The sequence below is a fragment of the Talpa europaea genome, assembly GCF_964194135.1.
Source record: "Talpa europaea genome assembly, chromosome: 11".
Classification (NCBI taxonomy): domain Eukaryota; kingdom Metazoa; phylum Chordata; class Mammalia; order Eulipotyphla; family Talpidae; genus Talpa; species Talpa europaea.
The window spans coordinates 100,241,300-100,266,095 of record NC_140078.1 but is presented as its reverse complement, the minus strand read 5'-3'; the positions used below and the strand labels follow the sequence as shown (position 1 = coordinate 100,266,095).

The window sequence follows — 24,796 nt, the reverse complement described above, 5'->3', positions numbered from 1 at the left end:
CGGGTTCGGGTTCAGCCAGAGTTGGGGTGGAGGGAGCTGTTACAGACAGAGCCGCCGGCGCGGGGCGCTCCATGGAGGGTCGCCTCTGGCTGAGCAGCCCCTGTCCTTGCCTTCCAGCCTCCTATGTGATCACGGACCTGACCCAGCTGCGCAAGATCAAGTCGATGGAGCGGGTGCAGGGCGTGAGCATCACCCGGGAGCTGCTGTGGTGGTGGGGCATGCGGCAGGCCACCGTCCAGCAGCTGCTCGACCTGCTGCACCGCCTGGAGCTCTACCGCGCTGCCCAGATCATCCTGAACTGTGAGTAGCCACGGCCCAGCCGCGGCCCCACACACCCCAGCCTGGCTGTGCCCCCTCACCCTCAGGCCCCCTTTCAGTTTTTCTTTCTTTCTTTCTTCTTTTTTTTTTTTGGATTTATTTATTAATTTTTTAAAAAAAGATTTGTTTGTTTGTTTGTTTGTTTGTTTGTTTATACAAGCACTGGGTACAGTCAGAAGCGCGGGAGGGTGAGAGAATTCACCAGAGCCAGAGCGGGGAGCAGAGCAGGCAGAAGGACCGAAGTACACTGCTGAGGGGAGCAGCGGGCGGCAGGAGAGGTCTGCGCGCCATGTGGGACCCTCCTCCGGTGGCCGGGGAGCAGCCGGGGATCGAACCGACGTTGTAGAGGCTACGGGCAGCTTCGCAACCCAGCGCTCAACCGCTGCGCCACTGGGGAGGCCCTATTTCTTTAATTTTTTTAGAGATTTATTTATTTATGCATACAAGAACTGGGGTACAGGCCAGAGGTGTGGGGGGTGAGAGGATTCACCAGAGCCAGAGCGGAGAGCAGAACAGGCAGACTGAAATACACTGCTGAGGGGAGCAGCGGGGAGACAGGAGAGGTCTGCCACGCCATGTGGGTATCTCCCTGGCCGGGGATGGAACCTCATGCTACAGTGGCTGCGGACAGCTTCATACTGCTGGGACTTAATCCCTTGCACCACCGGGGAGGCCCCATCTACTGTCTTTCTGTCCCTCAGGCCTCTGGACTCAGGGAGGGCTTCCAGAAGGAAGGGTGTGGACCCAGAGCAAGGACCGAGGGACAGGGCTTACAGACCCCTTCCCCCAGAGATCATTCGGGAGAGCGGGGCCCGTGGGTGTTCTCACAGGTGGGAGGTTGAGTCTGCAGCCCGTGCTGGCCTTGCAGGGCCGCCCAGCGGACACCAGAGCTGTCGTGGGGCCTATGGGGCCGCTCTTCAGCCACCTAGCGATGCTCGCAGACTTGGGGTGTGCAGAAGCCACAAAGCTTTCCATGCCAGGCCTCTTGGTAGTGGAGGTGGCTGGACTCCTCCAGGTAGTAGGGCAGGTGGTGGCAACACACCAGCTGGAGGCTCCAGCCAGCTCCGCCCTTGCACCCGGCGCGCAAGTGATGTAGAATCCACTGGGGGGCTCTTCTCAAGTCATGGCCTCCTCCCCAAACCTCCGCCCCTGCCTGGCCTGTCTTCCCCCACCCACCATTCTCCTCGGGCTAGGAGTGGTCTGCTCCACCACTGCCTCCACCTGCCTCTGGAACCCACGGGAAGCCCTGCACCTGAGTGAGGCTGTGACAGGTGCCTGCACGCTCAGCCCCAGGCGAGAGACCTGGGCAGCTCCTTCCTTTCCCTGCTCGGCCTTACCTGTGTCAGTGGGACGGGGCGCTCCTAAGTCTGAACTTGTGTGCTAAGCATGAGCCTCCTCTGGAGGCTGCCGGGACCTCGGCCCAAGCTAGGCCCAAACCACCTGGCCTTCCATTTGGCAGGTGTGACCGAAACCTGCCCCCGGCCAGATGCTGATAAATAATTACTGAGCGGCTATCAATTGAATGTTACTGATTCTTGAGTGCCTGCCACTTTTTTTGTGTTTTGAGAAAATTAATGATAAACTCTTGAGGCTGGGAGGGAGGGGGGAGAGCTAGGAGGGCGCGCAGGCCACGGGACCGAGCACGGTCAGGAGCTGGTCTAGGCCTGGACTTGCACCAGGTCCACCACAGAGGGGGTGGGGAATGCGCCAGGCCCTGGCTGTGCCAGGCCCTGGCTGTGCCCCTGCCGATGGCTGTCTCCAGGCCGGAAGCCCAGCAGACCAGGGAGTGAGACACCGGCCCCTCGCTTTGGAGATAGACAACGGGCCTTGATGTCAGGGCCTGCCTGGGGCCTAATCTTGAACATCATTTTAACCATTTTAGGTCAGGGAACAGCAGCGCAGATTTATAGATAGACTGTCAGACCCAGCCTGTCACCTTTATTCGAGTTTCCCTGACCCAGAGGCTGACAGCTGCTGGTGCTAAGTGTGGCTCCTCCCACAGCCCCTTGAGGACCCCTTTTTCAGTTTCTTTCTTTTCCAGTTTTCTTCTCATGCAAGGAAGACCAACGTGGCCGTGACTCACCCAGGGCTGCAGTCTGGTCAGGGTGGGATTGGCGGTCATGCTCGGGAACTGGAAGGTCAAGCCCTCCTTCAGGGCCTTTCTCATCAGCTTTGTGGAAAGCTTCCTGGAGAGCTTCACGCGAAGTGGGGGTGGGGACCTGCAACCTCCACGGCTGTGAGAGTCTGACCTTTGTTTCTGAGCCTCTTCTCTCTTCCCTCGACCTTGTGAACGTGCCTGGAGGGGCTTGGAAGTGTGTTTCCACTTGGAAACACACGTTAGTGATTTTGCTCAAGTTTGGAGTTCTTGGCAAGGTACTTTCTTTTTCTCGTTTTTGGGATTTTTTTTGGTTTTGTTTCATTAGGAAAAAACTCCCCAGTGCTGTGACTCTCCCCCGCCTTCTTGGAGGCGGGTGTGGAGGGGTCTGGGCAGCTTTTTCAGCGCCGCGTTCCGGAGGGTCAGTCTGAGACTTCCTGGCGTGTGGGGCGGTTTGGCCTGACTGCGTTTGCCTTAGATGCTTCGTGACCTTGCTCAGTTGCCCTGGCACCTGGGAACCCAGCTCCTGCTGACCATGCCTTCGGAGTAACTTTGACGAAAACACATCCTGAAAACCACACTCCTCACAAGTCCCAGCTCTGAAGTGGCTTCTCAGAGGCGTAGGTGTCTGGGTGACACAGCCGCGTGGCGCTTACCGTTGGGCGCGTTCTGAGAAAGTGTGCGGTGAGGTGAGGTTGTGGTTGCGAGCACGTCAGTGTGTGCTCTCTCTCTCTCACACACACGCGCGAGCACACACACGGAGATGGGCCCACCTGCCGCACACCTCGCTCGTACCAGCTGAGGCCTGCAGGAGGTTACACCTGAGCTGACAGGGTGTGTGGGGACCACTGGGGGCCACACTTGTGTCTACTCTCTTGAAATCCTGTCCTGTGAGTGGCTGCTAGTCCCACTCTGTAAAGTCTGGGCCTGTAGGTCTATGTTCCTTAACTGCCGAGGCTGTAACAGGGGGTGCTCCGGGAAAAGGGAAGCTTCCACGTTCCCTGCCCCACCTAAGGGAGGGTTTCCTGACCCACTTAAGAGGAAGCTGGAGAGGGAATGGGGAAGGAAGGAGCAGGATGGAGAACCAGAAGGAGGCCTGGAGGAGGCATACGGAGCAGAGAGACTCGTGGAGAAGCTGCACTGGCTTCTTGCTGCTGGACTGGGTGAAACAGACGTGGGTGAGAGACCCGTGGGGAGGTTAACAATGGCAGAGTTGACCTCGATTTTGATTTTACTCTTTTCCTTCCAGACTTGTCTGGCTGTTTCTGCCCCTTCCCTATGGGTCCCCGCAAGGAGGTGTCTTAGATGTGTGTCAGGTTTTGGGGCCTCAGAGGCCCTGCTTTGAGCCAGTCCTGTTTGGCTGGACATTTACCCAGGAGGGGATGGGTAACTTCGGATGCTTGGTTTGGAAACTATATCCTTCTCCGTTCTCCCTCTTTTCTGTATTGCATGCTGATTGTATTAAAGTTCCTTTCTAGGGCCTCCCTGGTGGCGCAGTGGTTGAGCGCTGGGTTGCGAAGCTGCCGGCAGCCTCTGCGGCGCCGGTTTGATCCCCGGCTGCTCCCCGGCCACTGGAGGAGGGTCCCACATGGCGCGCAGACCTCTCCTGCCGCCCGCTGCTCCCCTCAGCAGTGTACTTCTGCCTGCTCTGCTCCCCGCTCTGGCTCTGGTGAATTCTCTCACCCTCCCGCGCTTCTGACTGTACCCAGTGCTTGTATAAACAAAACAAACAAACAAACAAAATAAATAAATAAAAAACATGCCTCTATAAACAAAAAAAATAAAAAAAAATTTAAAAAATAAATGTAAAGTTCCTTTCTATTAAAGGCCTTATATGTTTTGTTTTGATGCGGCAGATGACAGGACCTATGTAGAGTGGGCAGCTTTGGGGGTTCTGGGGTGCCCCTCTCCTTGACCTGTAACAAGACCAGTGTTGTTACAGGGGGAGGCAGGGGGAGGGGCACTCTGCAACCTCGAGCCTGCACCTCTAAATGGGCTCTGCCATCGGTCCCATAAAGACCAAACATACTCTTGGTGTGTAAGACCCTCCATGGAAAAGAACTTTAATATAATTAGGGTGCAGTGGAAAGGAGAGAAGGGAAATAATATAGTTTAAAAGTTTTTCCATAAAATACCCAAGTCAAGCACCCAGAGTTAGCCATCCCCTCGTGGGTAAATGTCCAGCCAAACATTGTTGGCCCAGAGTGGGACAATGGAGGCCCAAAAGCTTGTCACTGTCTAAGGCGCCTTCTGGTGGAGGCCCATGGGGAAGGGGCATTCGGGGCCTGCAGGTCTGCAAGGAAAGGAGCAAAATCAAAGCACAAGTCAAGGGGGCCTCCCTGGTGGCGCAAGGGGTTAAGCACTGCGCTGTGAAGCAATCCACAGCCTCTGCAGCATGAGTTCGATTCCTGGCCAGCCAGGGAGCAACCCACATGGCAAAGCAGACCTCTCCTGTCTTGCCTGCTACTCCCCTCAGCAATTTACTTCAGTCACTCTGCCTGTTCTGTTCCCCTCTGTCTCTGGTGATTCCTCTCAACCCCACCCCCCCGCATCTCTGGCCTGTACCCCAGCTCTTGTATGCATGAATAAATAAATCTTAAAAAAAAAAAAGCACAAGTCAGGGTACCAGCTGCTGGTGTCAGCCCCTGCAGGCCTCTTGCCATATCTCTGTCTTTTTCAAGAGTCTCCTTCCATGTCCCTCAGGACCCTGGCAGAGTGTGATTCAATTTGTCAACCATGAAACCTATATCGACTTAAATAAGACACTTGTATTTCTCTCTCATGAGGCACCCATGTGCCCAGGGCTGATGGAGGACCAGGCGGTCTTGGACACCTGGCTGCTGACTTGTACCTGAAGTCACCTCTCTCTGCCTCCAGCGCACTTTCCAGCCAGCAGGGAGGGCTTGGCTGGAAGCCCCACACCAAACTGTACTTGCAGGCCCCTGGCCGGGCCTGGGTCATATGACCCCATCTAGTTGCAAGGGAGGCCGGGAAATGTGATCTTTCACTGGGAAGTCATGTGTACATCCACAGCTCTGTCACTCTGGTGGCGAGGGAATAAATGTTGGTGGGACAGCAGTCTCCCATAAGTCCCCCCCGTTGGGCACCCACATATCTGTCTTCTACAGGTGACTTGGGGAGACAGGCCTAGAGTCCTAATCTGGCCCAGGATCTGGGGGTGATGCTCAGGCTTCTCCATCTGCCCCTAGTGATTCAGTATCTGCTCCCCGCGTGCTCCCCCAGAAAACCCAAAACTCGGTGGTGACGGCGAATAGAAAGGCACAGCAAAGCTCACCAAGCCTGTGGTTTCTTTAGCAATACTATTCTCTTAATAAACTAGACACTTCTGGTCTCTTGGTTTCTAATCAGTTCTGCATGTGATAACCGCAGCTAAAGACCGAGCCCAGATGGGTCTTAGTTCTTAACCCTGAGGTGTCTTGATCATTTACTGGCCTCTGCGCAGCCTGCCCTGCTTCTCCCCCTAATTTCATGTGCTTCTCCCCCTAATTTCTTTTTTTTTTTAAGATTTATGTATGTGTATAAGGATTGGGGTGCAGTCCAGAGGTGTGTGTGGGGTGGGAGAGGTTTCACCAGAGACAGAGTGGGGAACAGAACAGATGGATCTACTGAAATCCACTGCTGATGGGAGCAGCGGGTGAGACAGGAGAGGTCTGCTGCTTCCTGTGGGACAGCTCCCTGGCTGGGATGGAACCCAGGCAGCAGCAGTGATGGCGCTGAGACTCAACCCCTAGGCCAGCAGGGAGCCCCAGGAGAGCTATTTAAAGGGCAGATCCATGAGGCAGGGTGCAGGGCAGCCTCCCAGCCTGTTCTGGCGGGGCCAGGCCTGGGCACATGCAGACGGGTCACACTCCTGCCATGCAAGTCTGACCCAGCCTTTCTGCCCAGGAAACTGTGAGACATTCATTAGTCAGGAGCGAAGGCACTGGCTAGCCTGGCGCCTCTCGGACAGCGTGGTGGACACGTTGTTTGGACAGTAGATTAGTGCTCCTATGCCCAGAGGACCTGGGGCGGCTCATCCCCCACTCCGCTCCAGTTTCTTTCACCATCTCCGTTCTACATGGTCCAGCTCCGCTGGGGATCCCCGAGAGAGAAAGGACCTGTAGACATTTGCGCCTTCTCCCGAGAGTGGAGAGTCTCCCGGCATATGGACCCGAGCATTGCCGGGGCTGTTTGGTGTGAGAGGCGTGACCTTTCAGACAGTGGTGTCAGGGTCTCAGCGAAATTCTCTGCTAGTTACTGCGTTGGCTCGGCTGCCGGCTGCCGTAAGAAAGGCCTAGAGAGCATCAGCTGAAACCAAAGAGGGCGTCTGGCCATCGGCGGGCAGTGCAGCGCTGACGCGGCGCGTCACGGTGGCGGGGGCTCAGGCTTGGCCTGCCTTATCCTGCTGCCCTTACCATGTGGTTTGGGGTACCTGCTCCTGCGCCACCTTCTGCCGCATCAGCTGCAGGGGACGCCCCTTCCTCTTAAGGGTAAACTCTGGAAGATGCGCACACCATTTCCCCCAGTCCGATGGCCTGGAACTTAGACGCGTGACCGACGCCAGCTACCACCGAGCCCGGGAGGTGTGATTTTTTTAAGCGAGTCAGCCCCGGGCCTAGCAAAGGCTCTGGAATATCGGGAGACAGGAAGAATGGAAGTTCTCTGCCACGCTCGCACTATCTGTAAATAATGTGCTTGTGCCATTCTTCGTTTCATGTTTATCGATTTAAATACTGTTTACTAACCTCTAGCGAGGATTTGCCTTATGCACACCTGCCCTCCCCGCTTTCAAGGTATTTCCAAGGTATTTCCAGCATGCTTTTGAGTGCCTCTACGGATTGCTTTTGCAAATTTTAAAAAATACTCTCATGTGTTTAGTTCTGTCAGCTCGGGCAGCACCGCCCGATTCCCACTGTCAGCTGGAGACGTGGCTCCCCCACGGAGACCAGCGGGAGAGACCCGGGAAAGAGGTCTCCGTGGATGGGCCTGCAAGGTCAAGGTCTCTGGGTCATCACAGGAGGCGGAGCCACCCTAGACTAGACTAGGGCATGTCCTCCCTAGTCTAGAGTAGCACCCCAACCCTGTGCCTCTGAATTCGGCGCCGGGTCGCGTCCTCGCAGCCCCAGCCTGGGAGGGTTGCGCGGGCAGACCCCTGAGGCCCTGCTGGTCCCGCAGCCCAGAGACGGTGCCGGCTTCTCATTCAAATGTGTTTGGCCGTGGGGCCCCTTTTCAACTGCCCCGATTCCCATCAACCAATACGCTGGACATTGCTGCTCGAGTGAAACGGTGGCCACGGTGACGTTGCTGGGTCTCGGGGAGCCCCACGGTGTAGAGTCCAGGAGTCAGGCAGCATGTGGCATCGAGAGTCACCCTGAGTCCCCAGGGCCACCTGTCACTCTGGGACTTAGCTCATGAGGCCTCCTCCTGAGAGGGGCTTTCCCCAACTCCCAAGCCCAGGAGGGGACCAGAGGAGGATGACACAGAGCCCCGAGCCCACTACACTGCGAGTGGCGGGGGGAGAAGTGTGGGTGGTGGGTGGGTGTGTGGGTGGGGGGCAGCTGTGAGTGGAAGGGAAGGGAAGTGAAACTCGAGCCTCCCTTCAAAGGGACCACACAGGGGCTGCTCGCACGCAGCAGCCTGGCCCTGGCGTGGGGAGGAACTGTGACCGTGATCACAGCCCACAGGGACCTGGGGCCTCTGGGGTGCAGCCACCAGCAGGGGGGCTGAGGCTGGGAGAGGCCGTTGGGCCACACACGGCCCCGAAGGCTCTGGTCCAGGGTTTGCTCTCCCTGGAGCAAAGGGAAGGTTTTGGGGGGCTTCGCCCTGGAAAGCATGTCATTGTTCTGGCTGCTGTGTGGAGTGAGGCCCCAGGCCCCTGAGGTGGAGGACCAGAAGCTTCTGGAATCTGGCAGCATTCGGGAGGTGAGCAGGGCTGCTGCTTCCCGGCTGCTGCCACCATCTTCCCAGGAGTTTCTCTTCAGTTTCACAATGTCCCCGAGGTCTTTGTGGGTTGTGCAACCTCAGCACCCCTGACCTCTGCTCTGGCATCTCCACCAAAGTCACTTCCTTCCTGGAGCTGTCTTCCTATTCAGCGGGGATTTTCGGCTCTTCTAAAACGAACAGGAAAAGAGCTCTTTTTCCCAAGGAGGACGAGCTGTTGCAAGGTCCCCGCAATTCCCCGATATCCACCCCTTTCCCGCCACCGGGCAGCGTCAGAGTGTGCACGGAGCTCGGGCGCCAGGGCTGCCAGGGACTTGCTACTGGGTGGGGGGCCGACGGACGTCAGGTCTGCTGGGCCTGTTATTGCTTCTTGGAATTCAACATAGGCTGTTCATTTTATTTTAGTTTTAAATGCATTTATTTGTGGTTTTTTTTTGTTTTTTTTTTTTTTAACGGTGGCCCCATTAGGATCCCCCCATCGGATGTGCCCACCATGGCCACCCACCACGGGGTCACTCGCTGTCCCCCCCAGAGCCCACTGCGCGTGCTCCCTCCTTGTCCTTCCCCCACCCCCTCAGGGGCTGCAGTTCAGGTCCACAGGACCTTCAGCCCTGCTGGGGCAGGTGTTGAGTCAGCTCCCCTGAAAACATGAGCAGACTTGGCCTTGTTCACCCTCCTTGTGAACGGGGAGGCTTCAGAACATGAGGTGTGATGCTTCCTCCAGGTCTGCTCAGACCAGGGCCTGACATCCTCCCACGCATAGTCGCTCCCTGGCACGAAGCGTGACCTTCTTCGCTGCTGGTTTCTCGGAAGCAGGGGGAGAGCGGACAGAGAGGTGTATGGGGCACACACACCACCCCCGGGTCTCGAGGGGGAGGCTGTGTGCCTGGAGGACTGTCATGGATTGAACGTTCTAGGCCTTGCTGTTGGAGCACGGCTGCCCTGGGATGAAGGGATCGACACCGGCTGAGATGACCCACTGACCTGGGCAGACTAGGTGGCGTGACGGCCATAGATACACCCTGAAATCTCGGCTCAACACAACGAAGATTGCTTTCTCAAAGTTCAGCATGGGTGGAGTGGCCTCCTGCAGCCTGTGGTCGGCTAAGTCATCTGTGGTCACCCTGGCGGGGAAAAGTCTCCCTCGACTTAATTGCTTTGTCCAGGAAGTGATGAGAACATTTCCACTTGAAATCCATTGCCCAGAACCAGCCGCCTCCCAGCTGAATTGCAAGGGAGGCTGGGCTCTGAGAAGGTGCCCAGGTGGGGGCTGTCTCTGCTACAGGTCATCTCAGCCCAAAGGGTTCATGATGAAATTCTACCTAGCCATGGTCTACGAGGTCCCTTGGCCCCGTTCTTCATTTCTCTCACCTTCCTGCCACCTTGGCCCCACATTCATTTAATTTCAACTGCTTTCTGCCTCAGGACCTTTGCATATGCAGCTGCTTCTCCTTAGATGGCTGGTTCCTCCCCAGCAACCCTGCGTCCTTCGCATGGTGAATCCTGTTCATCTTTGGGTCTCTTCTTACACTAGCTCTGCTCACAGAAGCCTTCCCTGGACACCCCACATAAGTAGGTCTGTCAGGTACCGCCCCCTCGCATGTTTTCAGCATAGTACTCCTCCCTACTTATAATGAGGTGTTTCTAGTTGACCAGCTTAATGTCAGGATGATGTCAGCTTTTTTTTAAATCTTTTAAAAAAGTTATCTTTCTCACTCAGTTTTGACAACAGATGGCCTTGGCAGGCCCTGGCACCGTGAATGAATGAGTAAGGAAGGGTGAGTCACACCGGCAGCTGGGGGCTTTGGGCTCCCTGAGAACCAGAAACAGTGAATAGGAGACAGGTCACGCCTCAGGGTTGCCTGATCTGAGCCTGGCTTGAGTTGTGCGCGTGTGCACGTGTGTGTGCACGTGTGTATGCGATGGTTCGGGTGCCCAGGAGGCTCATCAACCCCAGGGATGAGAAGGGAACAGAAAAGAGGGCCCAGAGAGCTCTATCTGTCCCTGATGTGGTTGGCACCAGGGCCCTTCAGTTACGGCCAAAATTACTTTTGCGTGTTCAAGGTCCACATGAGTCAGCCAAAGAATAAAAACAAGTATACAAATAGTGCATTGTTGTTTCACTTCAGGGCTGTGAAAGTGGGGGGGATTTCCAGGGTGTGCTCACCAAGGAAATGCCTCATCAGCAGCTGGGGCCCCCTGAGCTTCCGAGTAGCCTCTGCGTTCAGTGTTCCTGGGCAGCAGGGAGGCACCGGGCGAGGACCCAGGGGCTTAGCCTTGCCAGTGAAGGGGGTGGGGAGTAAAGACGCCGAATATAGACCAGGTAGTTACACTGGGTCTCACTTGATTCAAGTGTGACACAGAGAGAGCGCTTGGGCCTCTCCCCGGAGCTGTTAGCTGAGTAATGGGCCACACCTGCAGGGAGGTGCGCAGGGCGAAGCCTGCCCTCCAGATCGGGGTAACAATATAATAGTAAATGATAACAACAGCTTCTAACTGCTGAGCAGTCGCTTCTTCCATCCTCAGGTGGCTCCCTGGAGGGTGGGGGACAGGGCTGGTCTCCTGGGGCAGGTGAGGAAACTGACACTTAGGACGTGAGCTTGCTGGCGAGCCCCGTCTGACTGGCTGGCCGAGCACTGGATGTGACTGGAGTCAGCATCTGGCTCCAGGCTGAAGGCGCCCGCCCCAGGCTCACTAGCAAGCAGGTGGGACAGCCTAGAAATACACAGAGGAAGAGACACCGGGCCATCACCCTTGGCCATGGTGAAGGGGGCACAGAGAAATGCTCTGCCCCCAAGCTCTGACCTCCGGGGCCTGACGCTCAGTCCTCGTCCTCTGGTTCAGTCAGTGGTTCTCGGCCCCACCCTGGCTCTGATTTCACTGCTCTGAGAACTGACGTGTCAACCCTCGGGAGCTTCGGGTTAGCTGTTCCTCTGGTCTGGGGGGTTCCAGCAGGGAGGGGCGCCCAAGCTGCCTGTCCTCCATGGGCACAGGCAGGGGAGCAGGTCCCCATGCCCCAGGTGGGGTCCGGGATGACTGCCCCACAGCCCCTGCCTATCAGGACCCGGCCCCAAGCTGCTGCCACTGAGAGTCACTTTCCCCTGGAGGCTTCAACATGGAAGTCACTGAGTCGGAGTCAAAGGTGCTTTGCCGGCAGGAGAAGCGTGTAGGGGGGACTCTATGTGCTCATCCCCCTGAGTCCTGGGATCACCTAGGAGGGGTCACAGTCACCCCCACTCCACAGAAGACCGTATGAGCTGCGAGGGCCCAGGAATGTGCGTGGGGCACACAGCCAGGCAGCCCCAGCGGCAGGCAGGTGCGGCCCTCAGGCACCAAGGCTTCCTCTTCTACCCTCGTCTCAGCTGATAATTTGGGGTGTCGTGACCTTGAAGAATGACCTTTATGTGTGGAGTCTTTTGAGAAGGCCCCAGGGAAGCCTCGCACCCTCCCTCCGCTGGTTTTGAGGTGGGAGAAGCCAAGCCCGCCTTGCACCCTCCCACTCAGGCCAGGTGCCTGGAGAGCAGAGTGAAGAGGCTTCACGTAGATGCGCATTATTTGCCGTCTCTCTGAAAACCCGCAGCGTGCTGAGACGGGGCTTTCACAGGAAACAGACTCCTCATCCGATTGTCCCTGCTGCCTGACGTGGGGTTCTGTCAGCTGACTTGGGGGTGCTGAGCCGGCCACCCCTAAGAGGCGGGTTGCCCTGTGTGAGCCTGCCTGGGCCGCTGTCAGCCAGCGTGTCAGTCACGGTGGGAAGATCGAGGAAAGGGGAAGCTGGACTCTCCTCAGAATGAGACCTAAGGAAGCCTCTTCTGTTTCCCATGATGGAGGCCATGGATCTTGGCCACGGAGCTCAGCCACGGTGGCCTTGACGGTCCTGCCAAAAATGCCCACAGAATGACTAATGCCTGCAGCCAGGGAACTTAGGGTCCTGGGTCCCGTGACCTGCCCCCCCAACCATTTTACTGATGAGGAAACTGAGGCTCAGCTGGGCAGCAGATCCAGGAAAGGGCTTTTTCCGGGGCCACGGGGACATTTTGGGGTGCAGCCAGGGCCTGTTGGAAGCTGGTGTAACCAATGTAACCAGAGCCTCCAGCCTGGGGCCTGGCCTCTACCGGAAATGGCTGTGTGTTGGTGGGGGGAGGGCAACCTGTCACCAGGAGGCCTGAGTGAGGGGTCAGGTTGGGGCCAGCCTGGCCAGGGGCCTGGTGAGGACAGTGGTGTCTGAGTCACTCTCTCTGCCCTAGTCACCCTCGCAAGGGTAGCTCCGGGTCTGCATCTTGCCAGCTGTGTCACTGGGACAAACCCTTGCACCCATCTGGGCCTTTGTGCGCACGGAGGAGGTGTGGAAGTGAAAGTCACACTGGGGCTGGGCTGTGCTTGTCGGCGTGTGAATGTGGGTCCAGCCCCGACCACCAGAGGGTACAGGGCCTTGAAGGCAGGGCTGCAGGGTTCAGGTTTGCTCTGGGAGGTGATGGAGGCCCAGGGCTCTCTGGTGGAGAGTGTGCGTTTACCCGAACGGGAGGCTCCAGGCAGGGGAGTGGGTGTTTTAGCACTGCAGCCTGGGGAGGACCTGGAGGGGGCAGCAGGGCAGCGGGTACCGGGGATGGGGAGAAGAGGAAGCTGCTGCTCCGAGAGCCCACTGAAGCTCGCCCTGGGGGTTCCCAGGTGGAGGCAAAGGGGAAGTGATTCCTCTTTAGGAGGCAGGTGACCTCTACTCGGGCCAGCTCTGCCCGCCGAGGGCTGATCCTGGCAAGTCCCGGACCTGCTGGGGCCTCAGCTTCCTCCCCGCCAACAGGGGTGAAGCGCAAAGACCTTGGGAGGATCTGATTATGTGGAGCTGGGCCCGGGCTCGGCCCAGCTGCACATGGTCACCGTAGGGGAAGCTGTTTGACCCCAGCACTTGTTGAGGGACCTTGAAGGAGGGACATCTCTAACTTCCTCCCATGCTCAGGAAAGTGGTTGGTCTGGCACAGCCTTTTGTGTCTGTTCTCATGTCTCTCTTTCCAGCTGCCCCAGGTGGGCCCGGCAGATGTGGTCATTACTACACTCTCCAGTTTAGAGGCGAGGAGAGCAGCTCAGAGAAGGAAAGTGACTTAGCTAAGTTCATACAGCCAATAGGGTGAGAAAGCCTGCTTGTCTGGCTCAGGACGTCAGGAATGAACTGACATCAGGACCCATCGCTCCACGAACAGCCTCGTTTCACAGCAGACAAGGGGGACACCCTGCCTGGGCACACTGGGCATTTGAGGCAGAGTCGGGAACAGGACCCAGCTCCCCAGCTCCCCAGAGCTCGCCCGCTTGGTGGAATAGTAGTAACTTTCTTCTTTCCCTCTGGTTTCAGGGAAACCAATACCTGAAGTCAAGTCCCCTGTGCCAGACTTCCCGGCTGCTGAGAAGTCAGAAAGGCCTTTGGCAGCTCCCTGGAGAAACCCCGAGGATGGAGCGAAGGAGCAGCCTGTGACGCCAGCCACCTCCCCAGACCCAGGTAGTTTTGATTATATTTCACTTTTTTTTTTTTTTTTTTTAATTCTAAGGGGATTCAGAGCCTCCCGGGTGCCCTAGGGGTTAAGTCTCAGTGCTAGTACTGCTGTGGCCTGAGTTCGATCCCCGGCCAGGGTGCTACCCACATGGCAGAGCAGACCTCTCCTGTCTCCCTGCTGCTCCCCTCAGCAGTGGATTTCAGCACATCTGCCTGTTCTGCTCCCCACTCTGTCTCTGGTGAATCCTCTCACTCCCCACACCTCTCACTCCCCGCACCCCAGTTCTTCTACCCAAAAGTAAATAAATAAAAATCCAGGGGATTCATTTAAAGAAAAGAAGATTTTTGTGGATGGTATTCAGCCTGGCACATGCGGTCATATGCCAAGAATGAAAACAACCGTGGGGATGAGGGAATTAGTGACAGATGATAAAACACCGTTAGCAGCGTCTTCAGCAGCACTGGTCCACGTTATTTCATTACAACACCGATGAGAAAAGAACAATCCCGGCCAGTGTGGAGAGAACCGACCTTATTCGAAGGCCTTTTTGTCCCGCATTGTCTGACTTTTAAAGTCAGTTTCCAAGAACCTGTCAACCACGACGAGTTAAGTGAGGATTTGCCATCGACAGCAGTTTGCACATGGCCATGTGTCCACACTATATTGAGCCTAAAAAGTGAAAAAACCAGGTAACAAAAGAGTGTATACCATTCATCACCGTCTCCATGAAAAGAACCAGCGCGGTCACTGAGAGCTTCCTGCGCGCTGGACTCAGTCCTGAGCCCTTCAGGGGTGTGCCCGTTCAGTCCCCGCCAGCCCAGCGAGGGGGCGTCGTCACCCCCACTTCTCAGACAGGAAGCTGAAGCACAGAGACAACCGCACTGTTGTTTTCACATAGTTGCCCCTCGCATGCCCAGTCCGCACCCCCTCCCCCTGCACTTGAAGGCCTGAGCTTTGTTCTCAGTGCCCGGAGCACAGAGAGGGAAGCGGCCCCACTCAAGGCCGTGGGAGTAGCATGGATTTGATCCCCATGTTACAAGCCACGTGATGCCCCTGAGCACACGCTGCTATCCCGAGCCTGCGGAGGGGATGTGTCTCCATCCCTGGCAGCCAGTGATGGGCTCCGGGGCAGTTTGCCAGAGGGTGGAGAGACTCAGCCAGTGGATGATTTCCCGAGGGGTGCTGCTCCCCGCTGCTCCCCTGGAACCTGGTGCCCCTCTGCGCCCTGCAGAGTATTAGGCTGAAGAGCCTCATCCTGGAAGCTCAGATCATGGGGCGGTTCCTGGTGGGGTCTGGTCGGCTGGAGGAGAGGCGCCCATTGAATCCCAGCTCTGCCACTTTCTAGCAGGGGAATGGCTCAGCCTCTCTGTACCTGAGTTTCTTCATCTTGGAGTGGCAGACCCCTGCCGTCCTGTCATGGGAAGGAGGCATGCACCTGGTGTTGCACTTGCTAAATGTCACCTGATCCTATTAAGAACATTCCAGACACAGCAGATAGGGTGAGTCTGGGAAATTACTTCTTGCTCCAGGAATGTGAATTATTTCCTGTAGCTGAAGATTAAAAAAGAAGAAAATTGCAGAAGTTCAATCAGCAATGACAGGTCAGGGGCAGTGGCTTAAATCAAATGTGAAGCGGGTTCATAGTCAAAGAGATAAAGAAAATAAAATAGGGAACTTGTAGGAGGGCTCTGGTCGGGACAGAGGAGACAGCAGGCATGTGCCCTGGCCAGGCCGCACCAGCCTTTGACCCCTGGAGGGTAAACTCCCCTTCCCCTCGCACAAGCACCCCAGAAGTCCAGATTGTAAGTACAACCACAGACAGGAAGCTGATGGCCTATCTTTGCCCAAACTGAATGTAAGAGTCATCTTTAATTTTATCAGAGAACCCAAAGTCGTCTTCTCCTGGGACACCACCGATTCCATTAGGCCCCAAAGTTCAAGCCCAGGGCTTGTCTCATGGGAGGGGAGAAAGTGGAGGTGGCCGTGGCTGGGACGTGTGGGGCACAGGCAGGTGGGAGAGCCCGGCCCCGCCCTCGGACTTCTGGCCCAGGTGCCTTGCTGAGCAACCCCACCCCGGGGGGCTTGGCTGAAAGGTGGTGGGCACAGATGGGGCACTCCAAACTGCCGCACGTCAGCCAGTCCAGCGCCTGTGTTGGTCCAGCACCTTGTCGCCGGCTCCCCCCCCCTTTTTTTTTTAAAGATTTATTTACTTTTTATACAAGAACTGGGGTACAGACCAGAGGCGCGGGAGGGTGAGAGGATTCACCAGAGACAGAGTGGGGAGCGGAACAGGCAGACAGACCAAAGACACTGCTGAGGGGAGCAGTGGGCGCGACAGGAGAGGTCTGCAACGCCATGTGGGTATCTCCCTGGCCAGCCGGGAATCAAACCCGTGCTGCAGGGGCTGTGGACAGCTCCACAGTGCTACGTTCAATCCCCTGCACCACCGGGGAGGCCCATCCTTCTTTTTTGGTAAAGTATAGAAACGTGTTCCTTGGTCCTCAAGTGTCTTCACACACGGGGCGGTTGTTGATCTGTGTAAGAAGGTGGCGCTGAGCTAAACACGGGTCCTTAGAGTGCGGTGAAAGGAATGTTTTGATGAAATCGGAACAAGAAGTTAGAAAAAAGCAGGGCGGTGGTGGAAGACTTAGTGACTTGGTATGAGAGTTTGGTTTTTCCCACCCACTCCATTAGCTAACTCGGACTGATTTTGAAATGGCCCTTTCCAGTTTAAGTTACTTCTTTTTTCATTTCATCTTTTTAATGTCAATAAAATGAAATTCAGTATTTCTGTTCTTTTATTGTATAAATCACTGCCTTGGATAAGCTTAATTAGGCGCTGAAATTTTCAAGTTATGCCGCATTAGAACCAATGATGCAGCGTCCGGGTGCTGTTGGGCTCACACTGCTGTTTCCACTGTGCCGTCTCGAATGTCACATAGATTAGTGTCGCGAAGCCACGTCGACTGCCCTCTTAACTCTCCAGTTTTACCAGCCTCGGTACCTGTGTGTATGCCAGAGGCTGATCTTTGTGTCGTGACTGTCTTAATCTGGACACCAGCCCTGAGGCATGCGTTGTTACTGCTCTGTTTACGCAGGTGGAAGCTCAGAGAAATGAGGCACGTGGCCCAGGGTCAGACCTTTGTAGTGATGGAGCCAAGACTTGGGCCCGCTTCTGTCTGATGTCAAGAAGGGTGATGGGGAAGCTGTACGGCAGGCCCCTGCAGCCCTAGTGCAGGAGACAGAAACCGCACTCGAGGTTCCGCTTCCCAGACGGGAGGGTCTGATTGGGAAGGCAGACTTTCTAGGAAGATTTCTGCAGGAAATGACATTTGTGTAGACCAGTCCTTCTCTGACACATCCCACTGCGAGCACTTACGAAGCCAGGGTGAGGCCATCTCCCCCTAGCCGCCACCATGATTGTCATGGCACCTCCTTAGCCAGGCTGAGGTGTTCTCGGACGTCTGCAAGGTCAGGCAGGTGGAGCGAAGAGGCTCACGAGGACAGAGGGTGACTCTGGTGACTCGCTGCTCCCTGGTGGAAATGTCCCTGCTTCAGACCCCGAGGGCGAAGGTCCTAGAAGCACCCTCACCACCGGTGTTGGTGTTGTCAGGGATCAGCGCTTGCAGGAAACCAGCTTCCCCAAAGCAGAAGACAAGACCCCTCAAAGGTGACATGAAGTCGTGTCGTGAAGGGACCAGAGAATAGGGCTTCCGGGACAGGGTGCGGGAGGGAGGGGCACGTCCTCGCTCACGCCGAAGCTGCCAGTCTTTAACTGGTGGACGCGTGGGTGCAGGTGGGGGTGTGTGTACGGAGCCTCCGTGAGGAGGGTGTGACCCCGTCTCTGACTTTCAGGGAAGGTTTAGAAATGGAAGGATGTTAACAAGTTGGGCCATTGCTTTGCATCTGTCCCCTGTCCTCAGAACTGGCTGCTTTTCACCCACACGGCACAGCACAGACTCGTGGGATTAATGTCATCTCGAGCTTGTCATGGGCTTGGGCCTTGATTTATTTGGAGGGGAGGCACTGTTTTTTGAGCAAAACTGGTCTTGTAGGTTGTCTGAAAATAAGATGCATTTAATCTCACTTGCGAGAAGGCTCTTTGTTTCCCACATAATGAATTTGCTTCTTAATAGTGTCCCTGGAGGGGAGCCTGGTCATAGACCATTCTAGAAAGCATAAGGCTATTTTTAAACAACGTCTGCAGACCCCTGGAACTGGGATCTAAAGAACAAGAATGCAAAGTCTTGAGCAAGGGCTACTTGTTTCTGTCTGACTTAACAGCCTTGTGGTGTTGGCTCAAATCCCAGCAGCCCTGGAGCCAAAACCACAGGGCTAAGCATGCTCGCCACTCCGCCAACATTAGTAGCCTCATCTGGCACGAGCTGACTGAGGTGATCCCTCCGCCCCGAGACTGCGGTGCGGTCTCCCTGGCAGCCCCCAAGCATCGCGCCAGGCCCGAGATCATGGCTGAGGGAAGCCCGCTGCTGGTGGGAAAGAAGCAAGAGAGAGTCGGGTGAGACGTGAGAACTTGGCTGGCACCTGAAACTAGGGACTCCATGGCTACCCGCAAGAAGATGTGGACTGAAAGGGGTTGGGAAGGGAAATTTGAAGACTCACAGCAAAGGGCACAGAGATGTGGCCAAGAACGAGGAGATGGGACAATGTGACCGCGTTGGGGGGCACGCCAAGGAGAGGCAGGGCGGGGGTGGAGGCCTCGGAGGCTGGAGCCTTCAGGCGAGGCAGAGCTGCTGTGTGCCGGCCAAGGCCTGAGGCCTGCATAAGTCTGCGTGCCTGGGGAGCCGAGGGCCAGTGCAGCTGGGAGGCCGGGGTGCTGCCGGCTCTGCAACGCCTTCCAAGGCTGCCAGAGACCCAGAGGCAGCAGGCTGGGCCGCCCCGGGTCGCCACGTTTTGTCAGCTGCCTGGGTCAGTTTAGCGAGGCCGTGGCAAGCTTCCTCAAGCTGCTGGGTTCAGCCTTTGAGAGTTTTTTTACGACCAGGTTTCAGACTCATCCCTCCTTCCTTGATGTAAATCAGAAATCCTGGAGGAGAGGGGGGTGGCAGCAACCCTGGAGGCGAGACCGCGTCCCGTGGAAGGGCCTCCTTTCTCAGAAGCCCTTCCAGCCATAGGTCGCTCAGGTGTGTCCTGGCGCCAACATGTGCCACCTCTGGCCTTTGGCCAAGGCCTGCTTGCGTGGGGACTGGCCCTGGCGTCTGTGCTGTCCCCATTGGAGGTCCAGTAGCCTGCAATGAATCTTCGTGTACCTGGGGAGGAAGCGCCACGCTCTGCACCCCCTGGCCCTGTCTCCTCTTCCAGCCTTCTCTCTCCTGAACTTCTTCATCCCCCAAGGGGTTACAAGCACAGACTCGGGAGCCACAACCCTGTGCTCTTGGGATGGTTACTTTTTTTTTTTTTAAAGATTTATTTATTTATGCATACAAAAGCTGGGGTACAGGCCAGAGGTGTGGGGGTGAGAGGATTCACTCAAAAGAGTGGGGAGCAGAACAGCCAGATCCACTGAAGTACACTGCTGAGGGGAGCAGCGGACAAGACAGGAGAGGTCTGCTGTGCCATGTGGGTAGCTCCCTGGTCGGCTGGGGATTGAACTCGTGCTGCAGTGGCTAGCAGTAGCTTGAAAGCACTGTCTTTCACCTCTGTGCCAGCAGGGAGGCCCCTCTTAGGATGGTTACTTCCTCTGTGCCGCCGTCTCTCCTGCTGTGAGGAGATGAGGATGGAGAGACAACCCTGTCTCCTGAGGTCGCTGCAAGCCCCGTGGCGTCAGGCACATGTTCCTGTGTCCCGGCTGCGACTGGGCCTCCTGCTGCCCGCCCCTGCCCGGGCCAGCCCTGCAGCCATGGTGCTCTCCAGCCTCAGACCCTTCTGTCCAAACAGCTCCCGTCTTTCAGGCCAAATGCACCTTCCTCTATGGAACCCTCCTTGATGGCCCAGCCTGCTATGGCCTGTCCCTCCTGTCCCTGACCTCAGAGGCTGGTTGTTACTGTCCACTGTGGAAGCTTCTGGAAGGCAGGCTTGGTAGCTCGCCCCCTCTGTGTCCTTCTCTGCTCCTTGCATGAGGGGTTAGAAGTCACCGGGATCTCAGCCACATTCTGGACAAGCGGCCACCTCCAGTGCCTCTGTCTCGCCACCTGTCAAATGGGGATCTTACCTGGGACCTGTGGCCTGTGGTGGGCCTCCATGGGGTATGGGTGAGGGGGAGTGGGGGCTGGGCCGGGACAGGGCATGGTGGACGGTAAGTGTTGGAGAGGAGCTGGGGACGGGGCATCCTCACCGTCTCCACCAGGCCCGGCCTGATTGCAGCCCCCCCTTTCCAGGGCTGGAGCCAGCCAGAGCCAACCTCCTGCCTCCTTGTGAAGATGGCCCGCGGTCCTTAAAAACCCCTCCATCTAATCCAAAGGTAACCCCCGAGCTCCCCCAGCTTGAAGCTCTCTCAGAAATGCAATGTGCTTATTCCTTGAGCGGGACGGGGCGTGAGTGAGGCGGGGAAGGGGACCTGTGGGAGTCCCCTGAGCGGCTGAGCGCGGGCTGTGTGGGAGGCCGGGGCGGGGTGCAGTGAAGCTCCTTCTCAGGGAGCTCTTGTGTCATTTGTGTCTTGATGAGAGTCAGTAATTGGCATCTTCTGCCCCCAAATTACACTGGGGGTGGCAGTGTTCACGTACAAATTGCTGCCCTTCCAGCCTGTTTCGACCCACGTAGTCAGGGTCCTCCTGAGTCCTGAGTGATTTGGGTCCAGGGCCACCCCTGATTCGGTAGGTCTTTGCCCCCGGGGTTCTTTTCCTTCACTGACAAAATTTAGAATAAAAAAAAATCAGAATGTGTTTTCACAATCACATCTGGTTCAGCAATGGATCGTAATCCAAGCTCGGTTAAAAATGAAATCATTCTCTGCAGATGTTCTTCTGAAAGTTCATTGTCCTTCTGATTTGAAAAGAAGTGAATGTGCTTCGTGGGCCCCCGAAAGGGTGGTGATGGGGGGCCTGGCAGGGACATCCTCCACGGGTGGGGGGGCCTTCCGTCAGGGAGACGCATTCATTCAGCAGGGTTTGTTTTCATTAGCTAATCGTTCTAAAGACCATCAAATACCTCAGGAGGATGCTATGGTATGATGTTGAGTGGAAACACCAGAATCAGAAGTATATGTGAGGCCTGATACTAATTTTTAAAAAAAGTATGTGTCTCATTGCAAGAGGCACCCTCAGTTTAATAGCAGGTCAGTGGGGAGTGGGTTTGTGGGTACCCTCCGACTCGCCCTCATTTTCTAAGACGGTTTATAAGAGCACATAGAACTTGAAAACATTTCGATCTCAGTGTGCTCACTTTTAAGAAGGGAGGCGATGGAAGCAGACTGCTTCTCACAGACCTCCCCGGCGCGGCTCCGTGTCTCCGCACCTGCTCCGTGTCTCCGCACCTGCTTCCCAGGTGTCTGCCGCACACAGGCCCCGGGCCTGGCCGCTGTCCAGCTGTGTGGCCTCACCTCAGCTCTTTGACCACTGTGGTAGACTGAAAAGAAAAAAGAAGGGACTCATTTGCATTTTTTAAGGAACACTCCCATTTTAGTTTATCTTCAAAATTAGCCTCTAAGGCGCCCTTGTTATCATCTTTGCTGATGAGGAAGGGAAGGCAGGCGAGAAGTCGCTTGTTCAAAGTCACAGCGCAGGGCAGAGGTGACGGGGAGAAGCTGGGCCCGTTCATGCTTCCACTCCTCCTCGCCGGACGAGGTGGCCCCTGCGACCCCTCAGCTCTGGTGTTCTCAGGTCCTCGAGGTAGGAAGGAGGATGGTATTTTCCGTTTTGGTTCCATCTAAATCTCCGTGTCTTCTCTGGAATCCCCAGAACGTCAGCGCCTTCTGGCCTCAGCCGGAAACACTTTTGAGCCTGTCTGAGGACAGTCTCTCCTGGAGAGAAGCAGATGTGGTCCAAGCAACCAATAACTTCAACCAAAACCACAAAATCCATGAGGGGGCCTTTGCTGACGTCTACAGAGGGCAGAGGCTTGGCACGCCCTTGATCTTCAAGAAGCTTCATGAGGTGAGTGCTGCCTGGCTGATAAGGGTGGGAGCATTCCAGGCCCTGACCCAAAAGAGTGGGTCCTTTGCCCTCTGGGGAAAGATCTTGCCAGAGAGTGCTCAGTGTAGCTGAGCCAGGCAGGGCTTTATCAGAGACTCATGCATGAGGGAGCTGGTGCAGCAAAGAAACTATAGCCGATCCTCGGAGGAAGTTAGAAGATGTTTTTTTATTTATTTTTAAAGATCTATTTTTATTGGGCCTCCCCGGTGGCACAGCAGGTTGAGTGCAGTGCTGTGAAGCTGTCCGCAACCTCCAAGCGTGGGTTCAATTCCCGACCGGCCAGGGAGCTGCCCACATGGTGCAGCAGACCTCTCCTGTTGCGTCCGCTGCTCCCCTCAGCAGTGTATTTCAGTCAGTCTGTCTGTTCTGCTCCCCACTCTGTCTCTGGTGAATCCTCTCACCTTCCAGCGGCTCTGTACCCCAGCTATTGTATAAATAAAAAATAAATCTTTAAAAATAATAAAGATTTTTATTTATTTATTTATGCATGTAAGAGCTGGGGTACAGGCCAGAGGTGGGGGTGGTGAGAGGATTCACAGGAGACAGTGGGGAGCAGAACAGGCAGATCTACTGAAATACACTGCTGAGGGGAGCAGCGGGGAGACAGGAGAGGTCTGCTGCGCCATGTGTGTTGCTCCCTGGCTGGAGATGGAACTCAGGCCTCAGGGGTGATAGCATGATAGTTCTCAGACTTAACCTCTACACCACCAGGGAGGCCCTCAATTATTATTATCTCTGTGGCCACAGAGATAGCTTGATAGCACTGAGACTTAACCCCTGCGCCACCAGGGAGGCCCTAGGAGGTATTTAAAGGGCTGGTCGGTGAGGTTAGGTGGAGGACAGCCTGTTCTGGCTGGGCCAGGCTGGGCCAGGCTGGGCATGTGCAGACATGTCACACTTCAACTTGCAAATTGGCTCTTGGCCTCTCCTTGCTGAAAATGTCAGATAATCATCAATCCAACGCTCTTTGTCTGTCATGGCGCCTCATGGTCAGCATGCTGGGCCAAGTTCGGTCCACCTGTTCACACAGGACTTTGGACAACTCATCCTATTGCTTGAAATTTCTTTTATCTCTGCTGTCTCTGCGGCTGGATTTTCATCTTTCAGTATCTTTTTCCACAGATGACCTCAGGTCCAGGATCATTGACGAAATTCTTCCAGGCAGAGGTACAACTTTGTCGTAGGTAAGCCTCCTGATTGGAAAATGCTTTGCATAATAATCACGACTGGTAGCGCTGATACAGTGCTTCCCATGTGCCAGGCATGTTTTAAGCACTTTGTTTGTATGTATAAACTCATGCAATCTTCACAAGACCCCTGTAACGTAGCCACTATAATCACATTTTATAGATGGGTAAATTGAGCCACACAGAGGCTAAGCATCTTGCTCAAAATCACACGGCTAGTAGGAAGTGACAGAGCTGGAATTTGAACCTAGGTTGCTGTAGCTCCAGACTCCCTGCTTTTTCTGTTTGTTTGCTGCCCTTCCAACCTGTTTCGACCCACGTAGTCAGGGTCCTCCTGAGTCCTGAGTGATTTGGGTCCAGGGCCACCCCTGATTCGGTAGGTCTTTGCCCCCGGGGTTCTTTTCCTTCACTGAAAAAATTTAGAATAAAAAAAAATCAGAATGTGTTTTCACAATCGCATCTGGTTCAGCAATGGATCGTAATCCAAGCTCGGTTAAAAATGAAATCATTCTCTGCAGATGTTCTTCTGAAAGTTCATTGTCCTTCTGATTTGAAAAGAAGTGAATGTGCTTCGTGGGCCCCCGAAAGGGTGGTGATGGGGGGCCTGGCAGGGACGTCCTGCATAGATTAGAATTATGAAAGATCCATGGCTTGCTTGGCCCAATGCCCAGCTTCCAAGGGCAAGGTATCGGTCTTCATCCCAGGTTTTTGAGATGGGCAGACACTGGTTCCAATTCTAATGGTGAATCCTTCTTAGAATTGCAGCTGTCTAGACCTGGAGCTGGCGCCTGACAATCTGGAGGCTAAATCTGTCCCCACTTAAGAATGATTTCTAATTTTTAATTGGTTGAAACAAGAATATTTTATGACACATGGAAAGTATAGGAGATTCAAATGTCAGTGTCCCTAATAAATGTTTGTGGGTGGGAGCCAGGCTCACCCTTTCTTGCTATGGCTGCTGTGGGGCCTACGGAGTCTAAAAAATTTACTCTCAGGGCCTCCCTGGTGGCCGACGGGTTAAGTCTCAGAGTTCTCACCTCTATGGCCTGAGTTCAATCCCCGGCCAGGGAGCAACCCACATGGCACAGCAGACCTCTCCTGTCTCCCCGCTGCTCCCCTCAGCAGTGTGTTTCAGTGGATCCACCTGCTCTTCTCCACACTCTGTCTCTGGTGAGTCCTCTCACCCCCCGCACCTCTGGCCTACACCCCAGTTCTAAGCAAAAATAAATAAATAAAATCTCTTAAAAAATTCAGATGCCACTTCTTAAAAAAATAAAATATTTATTCTCTAGCTCTTTTCAGAGAAAGCTTCTGAGCCCTGGTCTTGAACACTAAGGGTCTCCAGAGGGTGTCCTCAAACCTGCTCATTGAACAGATGAGGAAACGGAGGTTGGAGCCGCGCAGTGAGGCTCCAGGTCACGGAGCCGGGTGGGGCTGCGGAAGTGCGGGAGGGTTTGTCCTGTCGATGGACTAGAAGGCGGCAGGTGTGTGTCGGCAGCTGCCAGGCACTGGGCTCTGGCTGTCGTGCATCCTTGGCAGTCGTGGCTGTGTCTCTCCTGCCCACGTGCAGCCTGGGGCAGGCCGTGCGTGATTATTGTAGAATATTTTAAGAAGTAATGAAAGCCATAAATAAAACAATAGAAATCACCTGCTTTCCATCATAACTATCAATAGCCGCTATTTTATTAA

The 24,796-nt window shown here is 55.4% G+C and overlaps 1 protein-coding gene across 1 annotated transcript in view; it reads left to right on the top strand.

Moving 5' to 3' along the window:
- The window catches only part of IRAK2 (interleukin 1 receptor associated kinase 2), a gene marked incomplete at both ends in the record, with an annotated part of 44,870 nt that overhangs the window by 7,981 nt on the left and 12,093 nt on the right, over nucleotides 1-24,796 (top strand). Inside the window, 6 exons of the mRNA XM_084247836.1 lie at nucleotides 118-300; nucleotides 13,698-13,841; nucleotides 18,121-18,352; nucleotides 20,155-20,251; nucleotides 21,687-21,881; nucleotides 23,043-23,104. Coding sequence (XP_084103962.1) covers nucleotides 118-300; nucleotides 13,698-13,841; nucleotides 18,121-18,352; nucleotides 20,155-20,251; nucleotides 21,687-21,881; nucleotides 23,043-23,104 — 913 coding nt within the window. The remainder of the gene's footprint in view (nucleotides 1-117; nucleotides 301-13,697; nucleotides 13,842-18,120; nucleotides 18,353-20,154; nucleotides 20,252-21,686; nucleotides 21,882-23,042; nucleotides 23,105-24,796) is intronic.